We start from the raw sequence: 18,597 nt of genomic DNA on the forward strand, positions 1-18,597 counted from the left end.
TGCAGGGTGCCCAAACTTTTGCAGACGCTATTTTTTTTGTTTTCTGTTATTTTGAAAGTGTAAATGATGGAAATAAAATCAAATTTTTTGTGACATATCATACAAATGTCTTATCTTTTATTTGATGCCTTCTGGAGATTTTTCCATCTTTTCTTGGCTTCTTTATGCACATTCATACAATTTTTTTTACCTAGGATGCCCTTTTAGCCACACTGTAAGTCCGTACAAAACTGTTCGTCTTTGGCCATAATTTCACCTAATAAATAAATCCGTTTGGAATCAGCTTCCTGTAACCCAAAGCTGCTCTATCAGTGCATGATTGCCCACCAGCACCACCCCATTATTTGGTAATGATCTCATACAATGTCTTGTCTGCTCTTCCACAGCAATATACCCTACATGAGTGCTTGATAGAGCGCAGAAAATACTGTCAAGGCTTTACTTAAACACGGCTCTTCAGGACTAGGCAGTGGGTGCGGTAAAAGGCTCTGACTTGACTTGCTAAGAGGAAAATGTTAGAGAGGCAGAAATATCAATATTGTCTTACCATAGAGGATAATGAGGCTGTGAGGCATTTTACAAAGCCTGCAATCATGGTGTTATTGACCTCCATAAGGAGAAGATATCACTTGTCTCCTTTGTACTTTGTGGTGATGTGAGAGGAGGAAAAGGGGAGGCCAAAAAAGACATTTCTAGCGTTATGAGGTTGTTAGGAAAGAAAATTTGAAATAGGTAATATAAAAGAAGTAAAGAGGATAGAATCATGAAGATTTGTAAAGGACCCAAGCAATCAATGGAAGAGAAATCAACTAAGCAAAATGTGACAGATTTACACAATCAGGATAAAGGAGTGTGATGAAAGAAGGAAAGGCAGAAAGAAAAAAGGACAGAAAGTGACTTGTTTGTCTTCCACAAAGCTCTGTCAGGCTTGGTGCTTATTAGATGCCTTGCTTTATAGTCAGAGCTCTTATTAGCTATCCCCCCAGTGGCTCAATTACATCCAAGCTGCCATTCTCAAACATCCCCATCTTTTTTTTTTGCATCCCCTCTGCTTCCTGTAATGGTGTCAGCCTAGTGTCTCTCTAAGAACAGATTAGAAACCCAAATTACAACTATCACAGGAGGATTTAAGCTATCGCCCAGTGATGGAAACCATGACTCCACAACATGATGAGACAGTGAGGGAGTCTTTGCTGTCGGATGTTTTCTCTGTGACAGTAGCTAAGTTTCCATCCACTTGTCGAATCGAATTATCTGAAGTTAGCTATTATAGTTATTCCAATAAAGCTGGTGAATTGTATTTCCATCCAACGGCTTTAAAGCAAATAGAATCTTGTGCATAATGATGCCACATGCTGTTTTGCGATCATATTGGTATATCAAATTGATTTTAGACATTTTACGGTGTTTCCATTCATTTTTGCACTGAATCACACAACATTCAAACAAACATTTGCAAACAAAGTTTTTCTAGACAAAACGGATTGCACTGTCTGCTAACAAATTATCAATATTGCACAAGTTGTAGTGCTTATGTGCCACATATCAAGCTATAATAAGAAAACAACGAAGCTATCAACACATTGCTATGATGATACAAATGCATCTTTCCTTTTATTTTCCCTCTGGCACCGCTGCGAGACAACTCTTTGTCTCGCTGTTTGAGCGCCGTCCATTTACTCCAGAGGACGTTCCACGACTTGTCATAACCTTTGTTGGCCATTTCCTTTGAGTTCCCGTTAAATTAAAGTCAGATATTCTCTCGTCTCCTCGTCTGTCCACTGACAGCTGTGTTTGTTGACACCCAACATGTGTGCAAACTGAGCGGAAATACTGGGCGGAAATGAACTAAAACTTCTTCTTTGTTTTGTGGCAGGTTGCAACCATAAAATGATCTAAAACTTAATCGCAATTTATTATTTACTGGGCAAATAACGTTTCCATCAGCGTTTATTGCATAAGCTGTATATCGATCAAGATATAATCCGATGAGAACGAACGTAATTCCTTTGAGTTGATATTCATAAAATTCCATTGAATTTTACTGTTTCCATAAGGCATTTTCCATTTGATATCACTTAATTTGGATAAAAATGTGTGGATGGAAACATAGCTACTGTCGTTGGTATTAAGAGATTATGTGGATTTGCAGACTGGGTTCTGAGTATAAAAGCATGAGGATGTTTGCAAGACGAGAGGGTGCTGCAGTGGAAACTCAGAGATTGGATATTGAGCCCTGGATTCTTGCGACTGCTCGTACAAAGGCGTGCCGGGCCTCGGAGCCAGCGTGAGGCAGAATTTTGGCTTTTTCAATTGGAGTGATGTGGCGTCCGTCATTGTTGGATCAATACTCTGGACTTTCACTCAGCCCGTGGTGTTTACACAGTGTCAGGTGTATCTTTCAGTTACAATGGAAATAAACTGAAAATAAAAAGAATTATGAAGCTGTTGAAGTTATGAAGTTATAAAAATAATAGGGGCACGCCTGGGGCAAGACCTGTGCTGCTGAATGACAATGGAAGGTTGTCGTGGTGGAAGAAAAACTGATTTGCTCCTCCCTAGATGTAGTCCTTTCTCTTCCTGTGCTGATCAAGGATATGCATTGCACGCTGCATGACATTAGACCATTAATATTACGAGTTTCAGTTGAGATGAGAGGACTTGAAACAACTAGTGCCTGCTAGCCTGGGAGACGTGAAGAAGTGTTTTATGAAAAACTGTTTAAGAATACAGTCTACAGAGTATTTATTTAAAGTTCCCTTGCTGCTTTCTTTCTAGAATGAACATAGGAATAAGTTTGGTATGAAAGTAAAGATAAGACTGCAGAAAATGCTTGAAGGTAAAATCTTCTCAATCTTATTTCCATGAACTCCATCTGGGAACCATCTTTTATAGTTGGATTACAAGCTCATGCAAACCTTGTAACAGCCCGACTGTTAGTGTTTTATCTAAATCCTGAATGGAGGTAAAAGTAGAAACAAAGTATTAGTCAAGGACAGTTTGAGGTCACTGTACGGTATATCTGATAAAAATTCCAGTTTAGCACCCTTTTGGTTTTGTTTTCATAGTTTGGGCTGTCATTTCTGTCAGTGACACCATTGTACCCACCATGTTAATAATTCTAAAATCATGATGACATTTAATTGGCCAAGAAAAAAAACAGCCAGCGGATCAGACAATGAACGAACCCACAGCTTAGCCAGTGTAGGACGTCAGTGTAAACTGTTATAAATGTTCAGGTGTAGACAAAAACAGTCACACCACAAGGTCCATAGCTGTTTCCTCAGCAGATGGAGTATGTCCAGTTGTCAGGGAATTATAGATGTTCAATTTAAAAAACAGTTCTGAGTACTTTAAGGCCTTCTCGTGCATGTTGGCTAAAATGTTTAACACTGAAAGTTCAGTCTTGTAATTGCTGTGTGTCTGCCTTTGGTTTCTTTTCTCAAATTGTTAAATGGGTTATTGTTGTCTATAAAGACTCTCTCATCCCCCATCTTTTTTCATGAATTGAATAGTCATCATGGCCAAAACAATTAAAATAAGACACAAATTGTAATTAACCAGAATTTTCCTTTTAAATAATTCAATCCAGAATGTGAATTGAAGCGGCACTTCCTGTAACTAACTTGAATTATCCTTCAATTTAAATGGCTTCCTGATAAATGGGACCCAGGAGACTTTTAATATTTATAGTTTACGAGTGTTAGAGCGTATTCACTTCTTGAGCCGATTTTCCTGCAAGTGTATTAACTCTGCTTAAAGTGTATTAAACAGCTGCACAACAGCTAAAGGCCAGAGGCTGTGGTTTTGAAGTGTAGAAACAGAGGGAAAGGGGAACACCCAAAGGCGCACATCTCGGCCCGAGGGGTAAGAAGTAAGAAAGCAGTGCTCTAATAGTTATACTCTCTATTCTGGGATTGTGTCCGCTTCCCAGTTTTCAACCCTTCTGGTTGGACAGTCTGCACCTTACTAGCACAGCGAGGTTATTTGTTACTCTTCTATGGTGAGTAAGGGTGTTCCTTAGAAGTTGTTGTTTTCCGCCTCTATAAGGTGGAAAATAATGCTGAATAAATATTATTATACAGCTAGTACTGTACACCAAGAATCATTTGATACACATCTTGTTTTAACATCCACATCTTTTTTTTTAATTCACCTCTTTCATTTTAAATTTAAATGATGGCAGACAACGATTTGTTTGTGCATCTTAAACTAGTAGCCTATGACACTAGCACTACTCCTCATAACAATGTAATCATAGTAATTGCTCCTGAACTTTTTCCCTAGCTAATAAGATGGCATCTAGGCAGTATGTCACTTAATAAATAAATAAAACCTGCATTAATAGATTTTTTGCCCATTTTTGGGCAACACAACAAGCTATAAACACATCCCTGACATATTTTCACGTTATAAAGTTGGTTTGGGATGGCACCCTGGTGAATGCAAGTACAATACTCACACTTTTTCTTTGTGAGAGAAATATCTGATTTGTTACTTACTAAATTAAAAGAAATATTGACTAGTGCAGCTCTAAGGTTTAAAGCTAATTCTCTGCTAATTGCTCACACTCCAAATTGTTATGCAGTGCTTTGTCATGCGCTGGTCCATCACTCTGAATGGTGGGTACTTCATTACATTAAGAGCTGCACCGGTCCTGGTGACCTTTGACCCTGGATAAGTGCTTTGGTTACATACAGAGTGATACACACACATGTCCACATACATACACATGACAGCTGGCCTAAAGGTGGCAGCTTCTCTTCCAGTCATTAGAGGAGTGGGGGTGGCTACTGCCAATCATGGTTCAAGCACAAATTAAGACATGCTCACTTGTCAAGTCGATAAATTAACAAATTTAGCAGTAAGAAAGACTCACATACCTGTGACATGTAGACTATTTTGTCTGGTGCGTCTGTTTTTTTTTAATTGGTCTGCAGAGAGGGGGGTGTTTCATTATCTGTAATATTGACACCGGCACCTTATCTAATTTCACACCATTTAATTCACTGGCACATTTGTGCTTGTGACGGAGGACATGGAAAGAACTTGATGAAATTTTAATGTCATCTTTTCATTGTTTGGAGCCCTGATATCAGATGATCTGTTTGTCTAAACTCCAACCAAGTGTGTCTCCAACTCTCTAAAGTCAGTGAACCTGCGATGATCTGTATTGCATGCAAAGTTAGTCACATTTTACTATCACAAACAACATGTTGAGGTGGACGGGTATTGGAGCTATGATTCTGAAACCATGAAACCAGTTCAGGCACAAAGGGTGTGTGCATGTTTAAGACCAGGGCTCTGTGTGTGTGGTATCACAGTGACATTGTGATGTGTGAGTTCTTACCAGGTGGAGTAACCTATCTTTAAAGCTTGTTTCTGTTAGCCTTGCCTTTTTCTGCAGAAAGTACCTTTTTAGTTTGACGATCATTTAGTCGCCCACTTTGACAAATATTTCCCACCTGGCTGAATGACCTACCTCATTTAAGTTACTTTTATTTAATTGTATTTCATCCTGAGAGAGCCATTGCTGGCTGGAAATATCACAATGGGGTTTACAGTACTTGATGTCACCAATTGGTCAAACACAAGCTGCTGTAACCTGTGGGCATTCCTTCAGACTCCCAGCAAGCACTAGCAGTCATTTGTATCACTGAAAGGATGAAGGATGGGATTATTTTATGATATTGACTTTATAAGAACATTTATGTTGCCAACTTCCTGACTTGTCTAAAAAATGAAGGGAGTGGGAGACTGAGAGCTTGGAAGTCCTGCTGTAATATTCTGCCAACGAAGTTTATTATGGAACACAAATTATAACTAAACATGATTATAAAATACCGTGTTTTTGGACTTTAACCACAGTAAGTACAAGAAAGAATAAGAGAAAGAAAAATGTAACTCTAATTGATAACTCTTTCAATTCAGTTGCTAATGAAAAGGATGGTGAAACCTCCCAACACTCTTTAAAGGGGATTTCCAGCTCTTTATTATTGTGTTTTACATACATTTGTGAGATGGATTAAAAAAGAAAATATACTGTACTATACTGTTTAGTTTGTAGTATAAATTGAAGCATCATGATTGATATTAGACTTTTAGTCTCAAGTATAGGTCAATACCCCAAAATAAACTTGATCCTACATTTCATGCAACTTAGTAGTGTCTATTAAGACTTTCCTCTCCTGGTAAATGCTGTTATACTTGGTAAACTCGTAGCTCTGTCCAGATCCACAATATAATATACAGTTAATCTGTTTTCACAGCCTGAGTAGTATTCTCAGTCATGAGTAAGCTGAATTTGATGAAATAGAAATTAAAATTGATGAATGCCCCTTAAAATCAATCATCACAGTAGCACTAGAGTAAATTCCAGAGAACAACACAGTGATTATGTGGTCTTCTTAAATGCAATACCTTATTTGTCTAAATTTTCTACTCCAATAGGGTTATTGAGATGTAGTCAAATGTGTATTTATTTTAGTATTCGTTTTTTTTAACCTCAAGTACACTGGACTTTTGTACCCTTTTATAATTTTATAGATTATATAGTTCAATCAGCCCCAGATGTTGCAGTAGGCTGTTCTACGCTGCGTTCTTACAGACTGTCTAGTAAACGAGTATACGAGTGAATGACTACAACTGGCAAAAAGAACAAAAGAGGGGGTCTTCAACAATTGCCTGTCAGTAAAACTGTCTGCTTCATAAGTGGGTGATAGTAATGACTCAGTGAGACAAGTGTGAGAGGAAAGAGGCTTGTAATGCCAGCAGGTCTCACACTTGGCTGAGTTTCTCATGGCTCTTCTCATTTCCAGCCCTGCAGTCTGCAACCTACTGCTGTACAGCCGAGTGGCTCCACATAGCTCATCAGCCATTTTGGAGGCTTCCTTCCTTTCCACATTGCCCCTCCTCTCTGATTTCCCCAAGGAAAGACAGAGAGAAGAAGAGGGGGTGGGGGGGTATAATGATGCTATCTAATAAATCTAAAAATTTTCCATGTACTTCTCCAAGTTTCCATTCCTGTACGAAATTCTTTTGTACTTCTTTTTTTCCACTTTTCTTCATTAAAAGAATATTTCCTTAGTGTGCTTCTATTAATAAACAAACACTATTTCTTCACTCATGAGAAAGCTGCACATCCTGATGTTATGCAAGGAACGTTTGCCCTTTCACTGTAGGAAGATTGTTATGTGGAAGTGGCTATTAAGCATGCTGCTTAACCTTTGTGTTTTTACCCAAGATATTTGATTAAACTGCAATCAGAGAGATGTCTAAATTCTTGCACAAAGTAAGTAGAATTAACAATTATCATCAGTAAGTTTCACATTACAACCTTATCACATGTAAATACCGCAAAGCGGCTGTAGACAAGTGAGGGAACAAGTCACCTTTGCCACAACTAGTGTGGTTAGGCACACCTGGATCACGTTTTATTGTCTCCTCTCCTCATTGAGGTACTGCAAAGAAGCTCTGCAAACACAAGATTAGTGTCAACTAGTTCAGGACCAGAGCTGTCTATATCTAGAAAAGCAAGTTAACTTGCCTTACATTTACATTAGATGTGAAGAGAATGTGCTGTAGCATGCTCAAAAAACATTTAATTAATGAATTATTAATGCCATTGAACATCTTTGATGAAGGATGACCATACACCCACACACAGTCACCGTTATTATATTGTACACCTGTTGTAATTGGCCCACACTTCTTGTTGAATGCCAACTGGGCTTATTTGAAAAAGTCACATGGCCATGGGCAGTGGACCTTATCTTGACCCTGGAGTTGTACAGTCTTTATAACTACTATCACTGCAAATCCATTATGAAGTCATTTGTAGCAGATTAAATCCTCTTATTTTACCATTTACCTGCAGAGAGTGTGGCAGTCTCATGTCGCCAGTGGAAAGATGGCCTAGTCTGACTTTAATAGACAATTTTTAGAAATCTTTTTGAAATGGAAATCATTATGAATGAATAAATCAATTAATTTTCTTTTTGTTGCTGAAAGACAAACACAAAACATTAAAATAAAAAAAGATCTTATTAATAACAAAATGACACCATTATAAACTAAGCCGACAAACATCCAAATCAAAATACCGCAATACAACCAACAGAAACTGTTTGCGCCGCAAACCATAGATTCATGCCAGATCATTTCTCTGCAGCGGTCACAAAGTGGCCCTTCTGCACTTTACAGAATGTCTCTGTGTGTGGGTGTGGGTGTGGGTGTGAGGGGGTGAGGGGGTGAAAGAGGCTAAGGTATGTGCTGACATTACGCCCATCCTATATCTGCCCTCAGCTACTAGCAGCTGTCTTTCAGAAGGCTAAATATACTATGTGGCGGCTATGCTACACGTTTTCAGCCTGAGCTAACCCTGCTCACATTACACTGTATTTTTATTTTTTTTCAAATAAGATAACATCGACAGGGTTCATATGTCAAAAGCCCCCGTCAGCAGTGTGGAAGACGGATTGGTGAATTCACACTGTCGGGGAGCAAGGGTGATTTTCTTTACTAGGGTCATTTTTTAATTATGTCACGTTTTTTTGTTTTTTTATAGCTGTCATAAAGGAGCCGGGGGGAAGGTTTGTGTACAATTACACTGTAAGTGTTCTACAGTGTAATTGTTTTGAGAGTTGTCTGTTAAATTGAGCAGCAGGAGGTTGATAAAATTATTGTAGTTGCAATAGGGATTGTATTACCTGTGAACATTGCTTTTGGTGAAACAATTCTACATCAGTACTTATGAAAGTTCCTGTACTAAAGGAAAATACTTTAAATTTTAATGATTACAACTCAGTTTAAAAGGAATTTTTTAGGAAGGATTTTGGGAAATATGCTCATTCAATACCACTTTCGCGTCTGTAGGCTAATGCCAGGAATCAGAACACTGGAAACAGCTAGCCTAGACCTAAATGTAAAAACAAACGGGTCTGGTTTCTTTTATAAAACCACATGGTTACATTTTACACTTGTTTTTTGTAATGGCTGGAATAAACAAAAGATAATGTGTTCTTTTGTGGGCTTTAGCATCACTTGTAGGCAGATTTTGTCAGTGTGTGACAGAGCCAGTTTAGCTGTTGCCAGTGTGTCCACTCTCTACGATAAAGCCAACCGGCTACAGGTTGTTTAATCTTTACCATAATAGACATAGCGTTCCATTGATCAATTCATACCTTGCTGTGAGTGTGGTTAGCAAGTGAGTAACATTTCTGTCTATCTATATCTATATAATCTACTTCTTGAAGAGCAAACATTTGTTTGATAAGGAGGCTTGCCTAAAACAAGTTCATCATTACCTAATTGTACCTAAATACAGTAATTCTACCTGGTCTATTCTGAAAATAAACATCTTTTTAATAAACAAAATTCCTTGGTGTTTTTACAGCGAGGTGGTATTGTGGATATTAACATAACCTGAACTGAATTTAATGCCAGGGATTTCCATATACTGTATAGGAACTGGTGTCATTAAATCCTCCTGGCTAAGTTACGGGAAAGTTGAGCTATAACAGTTTAGACATGCTGTGTTTTGATATGTTCAAGGTCACACAGACATTCTCATAAGTGTCATAGAATACCACTGGTTGTACTAATGCTTAGCTTTTTGCAATGCAACAACATAAAATACATTTAAAGTAAAGACAATATGTTCTGATCTTACTAAAATGTGTTAAAGTCATAAAAAAAACAAAGTATATGCTCAAATAAAGTAAAATTAGTGTACCTCTTTTTCACTTTTTTCCTCTTTCCCTTTCTGTCCTCTTTCTCATCAGAAGAATACATTGACCCCAATCTCACCCATGAGGATGTGACACTCTAATGCTGACAACTATAAATAGCTCTCGGACTTAATGCACAGCTCGTGGCGTAGAGCAATGTATTCACTTGGCTAAACATTATTATTTCATGCTTTCTTTTCTTGAATCTATATGGCCTTTTTAGCATATTGTAATAGTTAGCAAAAAAGCTCAAGTCTTGTGATCACGTGGGCTGCATTATTACAGAATGAGTGTTGGAAAATTTGATTAAACTGTCCAGATCAATCAAACTTTTTTACATTAAATGAGGATTTGTTGGCTAATTGATGTTTTTCATTTTCCTAGGATAAAGGAATGGGTTGACCAGATGCAAAAAGATTTGATCACATTAACAGACACATCCAGTGGTATGGACAACCTAATACAGGTAAGCATGCCTTTCTGTTTTTGTTTTTTTAATGAGTTTACAACTATTGGATTTTAAAATTGAACTGAAATTCACCTCACTTTTTTGTATAAGGCAAGATAAAATTTTATTATACTGCAGCTATTATGTATACAGTGGAGCATGAAACCTTCAGGACTCTTGGTGGGCATTATTTGAATGGAAGCAGTTGACTGACATTCAAGGACTAGCATTGCTAGGAGACAACTTACATGATGCGCTACTAACTGGGGCATGTCACCCTTTTTTAGCTAGCTCAGTTTGCATTTGTTAGATGCCATTTGCAATTTAAGCTGTCTGCCCATTAAAAATATTCCACATTTTGGGAGGCCTTTGTGCTGTTAAGGTGGTATTCCTCTCAGAAAGTGGAAGCTAACAAGTTAGGTTAACTAGCTTACAATTTGAAAGTAAAACTTAGTTGGCCTAGCTCGCCAAGTATGCTGGTTTCTGCCCATCCCAATTGGCCAGTACCTACACTACAGACAGAAGCAACTCTTTATAAAGTTAGGGGGCTATAGTTTAACAGTTTGATAAACTGATTTCTTAGCTTAACTACTTTTCAGTTTGACTGTTAATAAAATCCATTGCAAAGGGTCAGTATTGACAAGAATTAACGTTTGTACTTTAAGTCCTTACTTTTCTTAATCTCTTTAACCTTCCTTGCACGACCTCAGCTGTCACAACATATCACCAGTCTATATAGGCCTCTAGTTGCTTCTCATTAGACATACGCTGCATCATTCCATTCTGACAGCTCAATGTACATGCTCAGATAATATCGGCGTCACGACTATACAGTGATGGCCATAGTTCTTGCACACGTACAACCATACACAAAGCCACATCTGACAAAAGAGAAAAAGCTTTTTAGATTCACATTGAATGACATAATTCATCTGGCACTTTTGCTCCCCGCTCCCTTTGAGAATATAATCAGTCGGCTTTAAAGGTCCCATGGCATGGTGCTTTTTTGGATGCTTTTATATAGGCCTTAGTGGTTATCTAATACTGTACTGAAGTCTCTGTCCCAAAATTCAACCTTGGTGCAGAATTACAGCCACTAGAACCAGTCCCACAATGAGATTTTCTTAGGACGTGCCATTTCTGTGTCTGTAGCTATTGAGGAGGAGAGAAGGGGGGGCAAGGTGGAGGCTGGGGGTGTGGCCTTGACCAACTGCCACTTTGCTCGTTTGAAAGCCATGTCGTCTCTCTCTTTCTCATGAAGCAAGCCAAATTCTCTGTGCGTGCAAAGCAGAGAAAGGAGCGGTAACCTTGCCCCTTATGACATAATTAGGAGCAAGATTCCAGATGGGTCTATCTAAGCTTTCATTTTCTTAAAGGCAAAACAGGATACCCATGGCTCGGTTTGGACCTATCGCCATTTCTAGCCACTGGGGCACCTTAGGCAGGCTGGGGGAACGCATATCAATGTTAAAAAAAAACTCATAAAGTGAAATTTTCATGCCATGGGACCTTTTTAAAGCATCTCTGAAATCGTTATAAAACTTTTTTTTAAAGTTGTGGCACATCTTGTCACAAGAAATTACAATTAACATATCTGGAAATATTTTGTAAAACTGAAGCCTCTCAAACAATGGTTTTGGGGACACCCTTATCCACACAAAATGTAGTCTACTGTACACAACATGCAATATTTTAAAGTGTGATGAAGCTTGCAATGTTGCGTATGCGGGGAATGTTGGACCCAAATACAGAGAGCAGACGGATGTTTTATTCCTTGCTGATTTATTTCATTAAAGAACATGAAGTACATACCAAACTCTAGAAAGCACACAAACTAATTCTAGGATCACAGAATAGGATCTCAAAAAACTGGAATTCAGAGACTAAAGGTAGTCTCCATGCAAGAAAACACTAAACAGAAACACACAACGGTCTGACAACAGACAAGGTGAACACATAGAATAAATACAGAGGGTATATGAGAAAACAAGGAACAGGTGACACTAGCGCTGGGGAACAGCTGCAACACATTAGGAATGGGCAGAGTGATCAAAAAGGCGGGAAAACACAGGAAGAAAACTAGACCCAACAAGACAGAAAACCAGGCTGTCAAAATAAAACAGGAAACAGAGCAAAATACAAAACAGAAAAACTACCAAAATAGGACAAAACATTAAAACCATAACATGCAAGTTAATAATGCAGGTGGAGAAATTAGTTGTATTGCTTGTGCTGTTCATCCTGTAAACACCATCTTATATTGTTAATGATACACACAATTTGTAGACTTTCAGTTCCAACACGCAGATTAAATATATACATCCATCCATCTTCATGGAGATTAAATATATACATTTTAAGATAAATCATCCAGTATACTTTTGATAATGCAGTCCAAATCTAAAAGGCGGGACTATTTGTCTTTATTATTGCGCTTGCACAAAAGCAAAATCCATCGGAAGCCTGGAGGATGAAGACAAATACGTGCACATGCCGTAGTTCTGTGGATGAATGTCGGACAATGAAATCCCTCTAGGCCTCTAAATAATTGGCTGTTTGACGTTTGTGTTCCGGTTTTATTTTGCTGGAGCATATTCCATAGCACAGTAAATGGTCTTGTTGCGTAACCTGACATTGCAATTTAATCACTGGACATGTATGTTCCTTTTTTTAAAACACTGTGTGTTTGTCAGTGAGCTCCAATGAAGAATAGAAGATGACCACTGACGCAGTTCAAAATTCTCATCCTCAGATAGTCTGTGGATAGAAAATATCTTCGGACTAAGAAATCTTGAGGAAGATCAGTTTTAGTTTTAGGAAAACACATACATTCCACTCATAATTTTGTTTTCTAAACTTTATGTGAAAATGTTGGCTTTGTAAAGCCAACCAGTGTTTTTTGGGGGGGATTGAGATTTGTAAGCATTAGGCACATCCCCACACCTCATCATCATCATGCAGAACCCTTTATTCTTTTAAACTGGACCGCTGCGAGGGCACAGTGGGGCACCAAAAAAAGAATGCAGAGTCATCTGGCAAAAAAGTTAAATCTGGCTCAAAGTCTGATACAACACAAAGCTACCACTAAATGGGCTTCTCAAATAAACATACTTGATGTGTGATAACCCTTTAAACTTGTGAATCTGTTACTCAAATTGGCCTTCCTGGGTTGTATTACATTGCTACCTGAAAAATCTAATCCAAGTTTTGATTCTGGTAATGCAGGTGTGTTTTCACTCTGAATGACTGCTTACTGATTAATACTTGACATCAAGGACATATAGGTTTATTCAGTTTAAGTTCTGCTCATTTCTGACCCCTGCTCTTCTCCTCTGATTGTCTCAGATATATAACAAACACAGATCTCACTTCAGCGTGGAGTCCAACAACGCAAGGGAACTGGTGGCGACAGCTGCTGGGAATATAGAGAAACTGCTGGCTAACCGCTCCCAAGCACTAAAGGTGAGTGTGATCTCAAAACACAAAATGATTTTGTGGCAACCCCGCTTGTTAGGGATGTAGAGGAGTTCTGCTTTTTCTACTACTTTACCAACTTGACCATTAAAAGCTGTTATTGTTTGTTTTGAGATAGGGACACAAAATGCTAATTCTTGTTGGTTTGTAAGACCAGGCCCAGCGTTTCTCCTAGCAGAGCCCAAGGAATTGCACAGAAACAATCTGCTCCTCCTCATTTCACGTCAGAACAGCCACTGAAACACAGCCACTGCTTCAGGCCATGCACTGATCGGATATAAGCAGACATCCTAGCTAGATGACTTTATTCAATGTTACCAGTTTGGGTGGCTACATGCAAAAAAAATTACCATTTTACTGTTTGTAAAGTGTATCACTTTTTCCTGTTGTAAAATAATAACATTACAGATGACACTGTTTAGTTTCAACTTTTAAGAATCCTTTGTCTTTCCTGAGGCTGATTCTGCCCTCATACCTAATCCATACCTGCTGCTTTCAAAGTTCATTTGAATGAACCGAACAGAAGGAAAATTCCATGAAGGCTACGCTCGGCAAATGCCTTCATTTTGTAGTAAAGTATTCCTGACAGCGTTCACCACTGAACTTCTTGTTGAATCGTTGACTAGAAAATTCTATTACCTTGGTGGAGCAGTGAAAATTGAGTCAGATTTGGTATGTTCTTTTGTGTAAACCACACAGTAAACCTGTAGTACAATCTATGTACAACCTTGTGACAAACAGTAAAACATATTAACATAACATTCTATGTTATAGTAGCAGAATTGCTCCAGGGATAACAATGTTGATCAATTATGTTGGTCCACCACTTTGGTTCAGATGGAAAAATCATAACTATATAATCAGTTGGCAGGGGATTTTGTACAGATAGCATAGATCTTATATCTATATCATGACCTGCTAAACATCAAAATGGCAGCTTTTTTAATGTAAACATGTTAGCATGCTGATGAGAGAGCCAAGCTGCTAGTGTGGCTATGGAGTGAAGCTACTTGATTATGGAAAAAAGAAAATCAATATAATTTTGGTAAATATTGACATCACAATTATTTAACATAACATTAACATTGGGGGGGTTGCAATAATTTCAAAAAACATCAAACAGTATATCTTACAATTACATTCCAGGATATAATGTTAGTCTCTTTTCTCTCACAGAAAGAGTCTTTGGATCAGAATTAAATCTGTTTTACTAAAGTGAGTCGGTTCAGCCTACACAGATACACACATAACAGAGCTAAGGTGGCGCTACATATTGGTTTCCTTGAAGAACCCACGCATCTAACAGTAGTTCCGCATTACATTAGTCCTGCATTACATTAGTTAATTTGCACACAAGTTTTATTTTATATGATGAATTCTCCATTTAGATGCATGTACTGAAACGTGACACCCGTACCATTTTGGTTCACCACAGATACATGAACCATTCCCCCCCCTACCACACAACTTGCCTCAATGACTGGGGTGGATGTGCGCTTGTGCGTGTCATTCAGAACACAAGACAAAATAAGAGTGTTGTTGCAAAACAGAACATGGCAACATAATCCTTTTTTTTCTTGATTTTGGTGATCAAGGGGAGCCAAAATCGAAATTTGATTAATTACACAGCCCTAATATAGAGTCTTAGTTGTTTGCATGTAGTTACACTGGACAACAGCTAAATCTATCTGCACATCAGTTCAAAAATAGCTGGCACTCCCTGTCTTGATCAATCTGGCTCCAAGAACCATACATATTCAATTAAAGCCTGACAGCCTGTTGCCATAGTTACATTATCATTGATTACCCCATCAATCCAGCCTTTTTTATTTTTCTTATATCCCAATAATTGCCAGGGGATGAGTGATAATTAGTTTTTTTGTAGTTTTTTCACACCTTGGGACAGCTCAGTGAATTGATGGCACCAGAATAGAGATATTAAACTACAGGCTCTGTTCTTACATTTTATCAACACCATCTGCTGTTGTTCAGCTCTTTGCTACATGTATGATCCAACAGCAAGGGAGGAAGGGATGATATTTACATCATATGCTGATGTACTTTTGTTCCTCTAAGAAAATATGTTTTACTTGTCACTGCATTAGCATTGAATAGATGTTCTGTGGTGGCGTGGTAGTTACTGTACCGTAAATGGTGTTCTGTATAATGAAGTGGAGTTGAGCCTGCATTATGGCCATCAATTTATGTAAGAGACCATAAATAGTTGCTATATTCACTTAGCTGAATCATGAATTGAAATGGAAACGGGCAAAGGACGACTGCAGCATCTGTAATGTTTTTGACCCGACCTACACTAATCTAATCAATAATTTGTCCAGGTTTCAATCTGTACGGTAATGAATCCCTCCATTTGACTTACCACCTTAAGTATCCTTGTTCTTTGGATTCCTGTCATCTTCCTTCATTCCTTTCTCTTTTCTCACTCCATCCCTTGTTCCATTTGTAAGAGCTGATTACTCACAGCATGACGTGATCATGTAAAAGAGAGATTGAGAGATTATAGCTTTCTGTCTGGAATAAATTTAATGGCCTGATGTGTATGAGAGAGAAATGATGATGAGTAGAGGGAGAGTGGTAGGAAGTCCATGAGTGCACTAAGCCACACCTCCCACGAGGCAGCGTACAAAGACGCCCCCCATCCATTAAGATCTTGGCCTCGTAATACACAAGTCAACAGGCGGGACTCTCTTCTTGTGCTGTGGTACATTCAAAAACGTTTCCACGTCCAGATACTGTTGCACAGAATTCTAGTTATTTTGTGATGATACTGTTGCTAGCATTTTTAGACCCAGTTTTTCCTGAACCTGCTCCCTCTACTGTAGACATGTAATAATACATTGTGATCTCCATCATAAAATGCAGCTGAACACTGTAGGAATAAACATTTGAACAACAACAATAAGTAAACCCATTTGGCATGGAAGCAGCTAAAACAAGGCATTATCAGCCACTTCAGAAATACAGTAATTGCCTTCAGGCCCTTTTCACATTTAGATTAGGTGACATTTATACAGCAGTGTCCCAGTAAGCAATGGCAGTGAGTGAGCATGCACTATACCAGAGCCCAGCACCTGTGTATTTCCTGCTTTGATATATGTTTACCCGGCTGTTTTTACTTAACTTTTCCTGCCTGTGGACAAGTTTCTTTTTAATCTGGAGCATTTCTTGGACGCTTCTTAGAATTTTCCACCAAAACTTCCACCACACTCCTAACTGATGCTCCATCTCTATGGTCTTTGCCTCCTTCCTGCCCCCTTTAGCATTGGCTTATTTGACATAAAACACATCCTTGCGGTGCACCCGTGCGGGAAGGTCGCCACAGACACCCCAACTCCGGTACACTGTCAAATACAGAGAGTTTCCTTTGGTGGTGATAGGCTTTGTGGGAAGAGCTTAAATGTAACCAACTTTTATTTATTTGTAAAAGTCCTGCACTCAAACTTTAATATTACGTTGGGACGTATCATGCTTTTCCATTTAATGTAGCAAGACTGGACAAGTACTATATTGGATAAAAATGTAAACTTTGCCAGTATTGACTAAACCAAGCTGGGCAACTTTCTGGAAATCAACTCATACTTATGACATACTTTTATTAACATTAAGTCTATAGTTTTTATAGTAACTAATTTTCACTTTTCATACAACAGCCAAGCATTTTTGCTTCTTCTTTTCTGAGACCTGACCTTTGGAATCTTCAGTATTTCACATCTGTATATCAATACAATTAGGAAATCCCACCACAAAGTATTAAAGCTACTGTAAGACATCATGCCAAAGCACTTTACAGCCCACTGAAGTTGTTTGTATTTCCACCCCTGCAGATGTACAGTTAAGGTTGTGTTGTGCTTGAGATAAGTAGGATAGACACCGCCTCACTGACTGGTGGCCTTTCTCTTTACAATAGGGCAACTTGTCCCCTCTGGCGTGTGCGTGTGTGTGTTTGAGCAATTGTCAAGAAACACAATCCCATTAGAATGATGGCTGCTGTCATTAACTTAATCAGGAGCCCACTTGGATTTGCAGTCCGTCAATCTGATATCTGCCCATCCTGTCACCTCAATGCAGCTGCTGCATTTGACATCGGTGCTCCCTGAACATGCAATCTCTCAAATGCAAGCAGCTGTGGCTACTAAGAGGGAGACAGATCTTACATCAGAGCAAAGAAATGTATGGCACAGATCATGTTTTTATTACACTAACTCTAACTCTGTTTTGGGTTATGTGTGCAAGACAAGAATCACACTTTTCAAAAATGTATTTCAGCTGTTTTAATGCAAGACACACAAGCATCAATGCAGCAGCCTTGCTAAACACATGTCATCAAACTCTTGTTAAGCAAGTTTGTGCATGTTCCATGTTTGTTCCAAAACAAAGATCAATACTTTCATTCTTAGCATTTGTTTAAAGTATTACAAGGTGACATATAGAGTCAAAGCAATACAAGTTATTCAACCTTAGCCTGCAGCTAGGGAGAGTGCCCACCCTTTGGAAGACATCCTGCATCGTTCCAGTTCCCAAGAAGAACAGGCCCAGCGAGCTGAATGACTTCCGACCGGTGGCACTCACTTCACACCTGATGAAGACGTTGGAGCGGCTCTTCCTCAGCCTCCTCAGACCCCAGGTACAGCACGCCCAGGACCGCCTGCAGTTTGCATACCAGCCAGATGTTGGTGTGGAGGACGCCATCCTCTACCTGCTACACCGGGTCCACTCCCATCTGGATAAGGGGAATGGCACAGTGAGGGTCCTCTTCTTGGACTGCTCCAGTGCCTTCAATACCATCCGGCCCCCTATACTATGTACTACTGGACACACTGGTGACGGTGGCAGAGAGGAGGACATTGGACAAACTGCTGGACATTACTGAAGATGCCAGCCACCCCCTGCACACCGTCATCAGCACCCAGAGGAGCCGGTTCAGTG

The 18,597-nt window shown here is 38.9% G+C and overlaps 1 protein-coding gene across 6 annotated transcripts in view; it reads left to right on the plus strand.

The window, feature by feature from the left end:
- The window catches only part of LOC116673091 (voltage-dependent calcium channel subunit alpha-2/delta-1), a gene marked incomplete at its 5' end in the record, with an annotated part of 91,254 nt that overhangs the window by 9,150 nt on the left and 63,507 nt on the right, over positions 1–18,597 (plus strand). For all 6 annotated transcript variants that reach the window (XM_032505203.1, XM_032505204.1, XM_032505205.1 and 3 more), the window contains 2 exon segments: positions 10,113–10,194; positions 13,522–13,638. In XM_032505203.1, coding sequence (XP_032361094.1) covers positions 10,113–10,194; positions 13,522–13,638 — 199 coding nt within the window.

Source organism: Etheostoma spectabile, chromosome 23 (genome assembly GCF_008692095.1).
Source record: "Etheostoma spectabile isolate EspeVRDwgs_2016 chromosome 23, UIUC_Espe_1.0, whole genome shotgun sequence".
Classification (NCBI taxonomy): domain Eukaryota; kingdom Metazoa; phylum Chordata; class Actinopteri; order Perciformes; family Percidae; genus Etheostoma; species Etheostoma spectabile.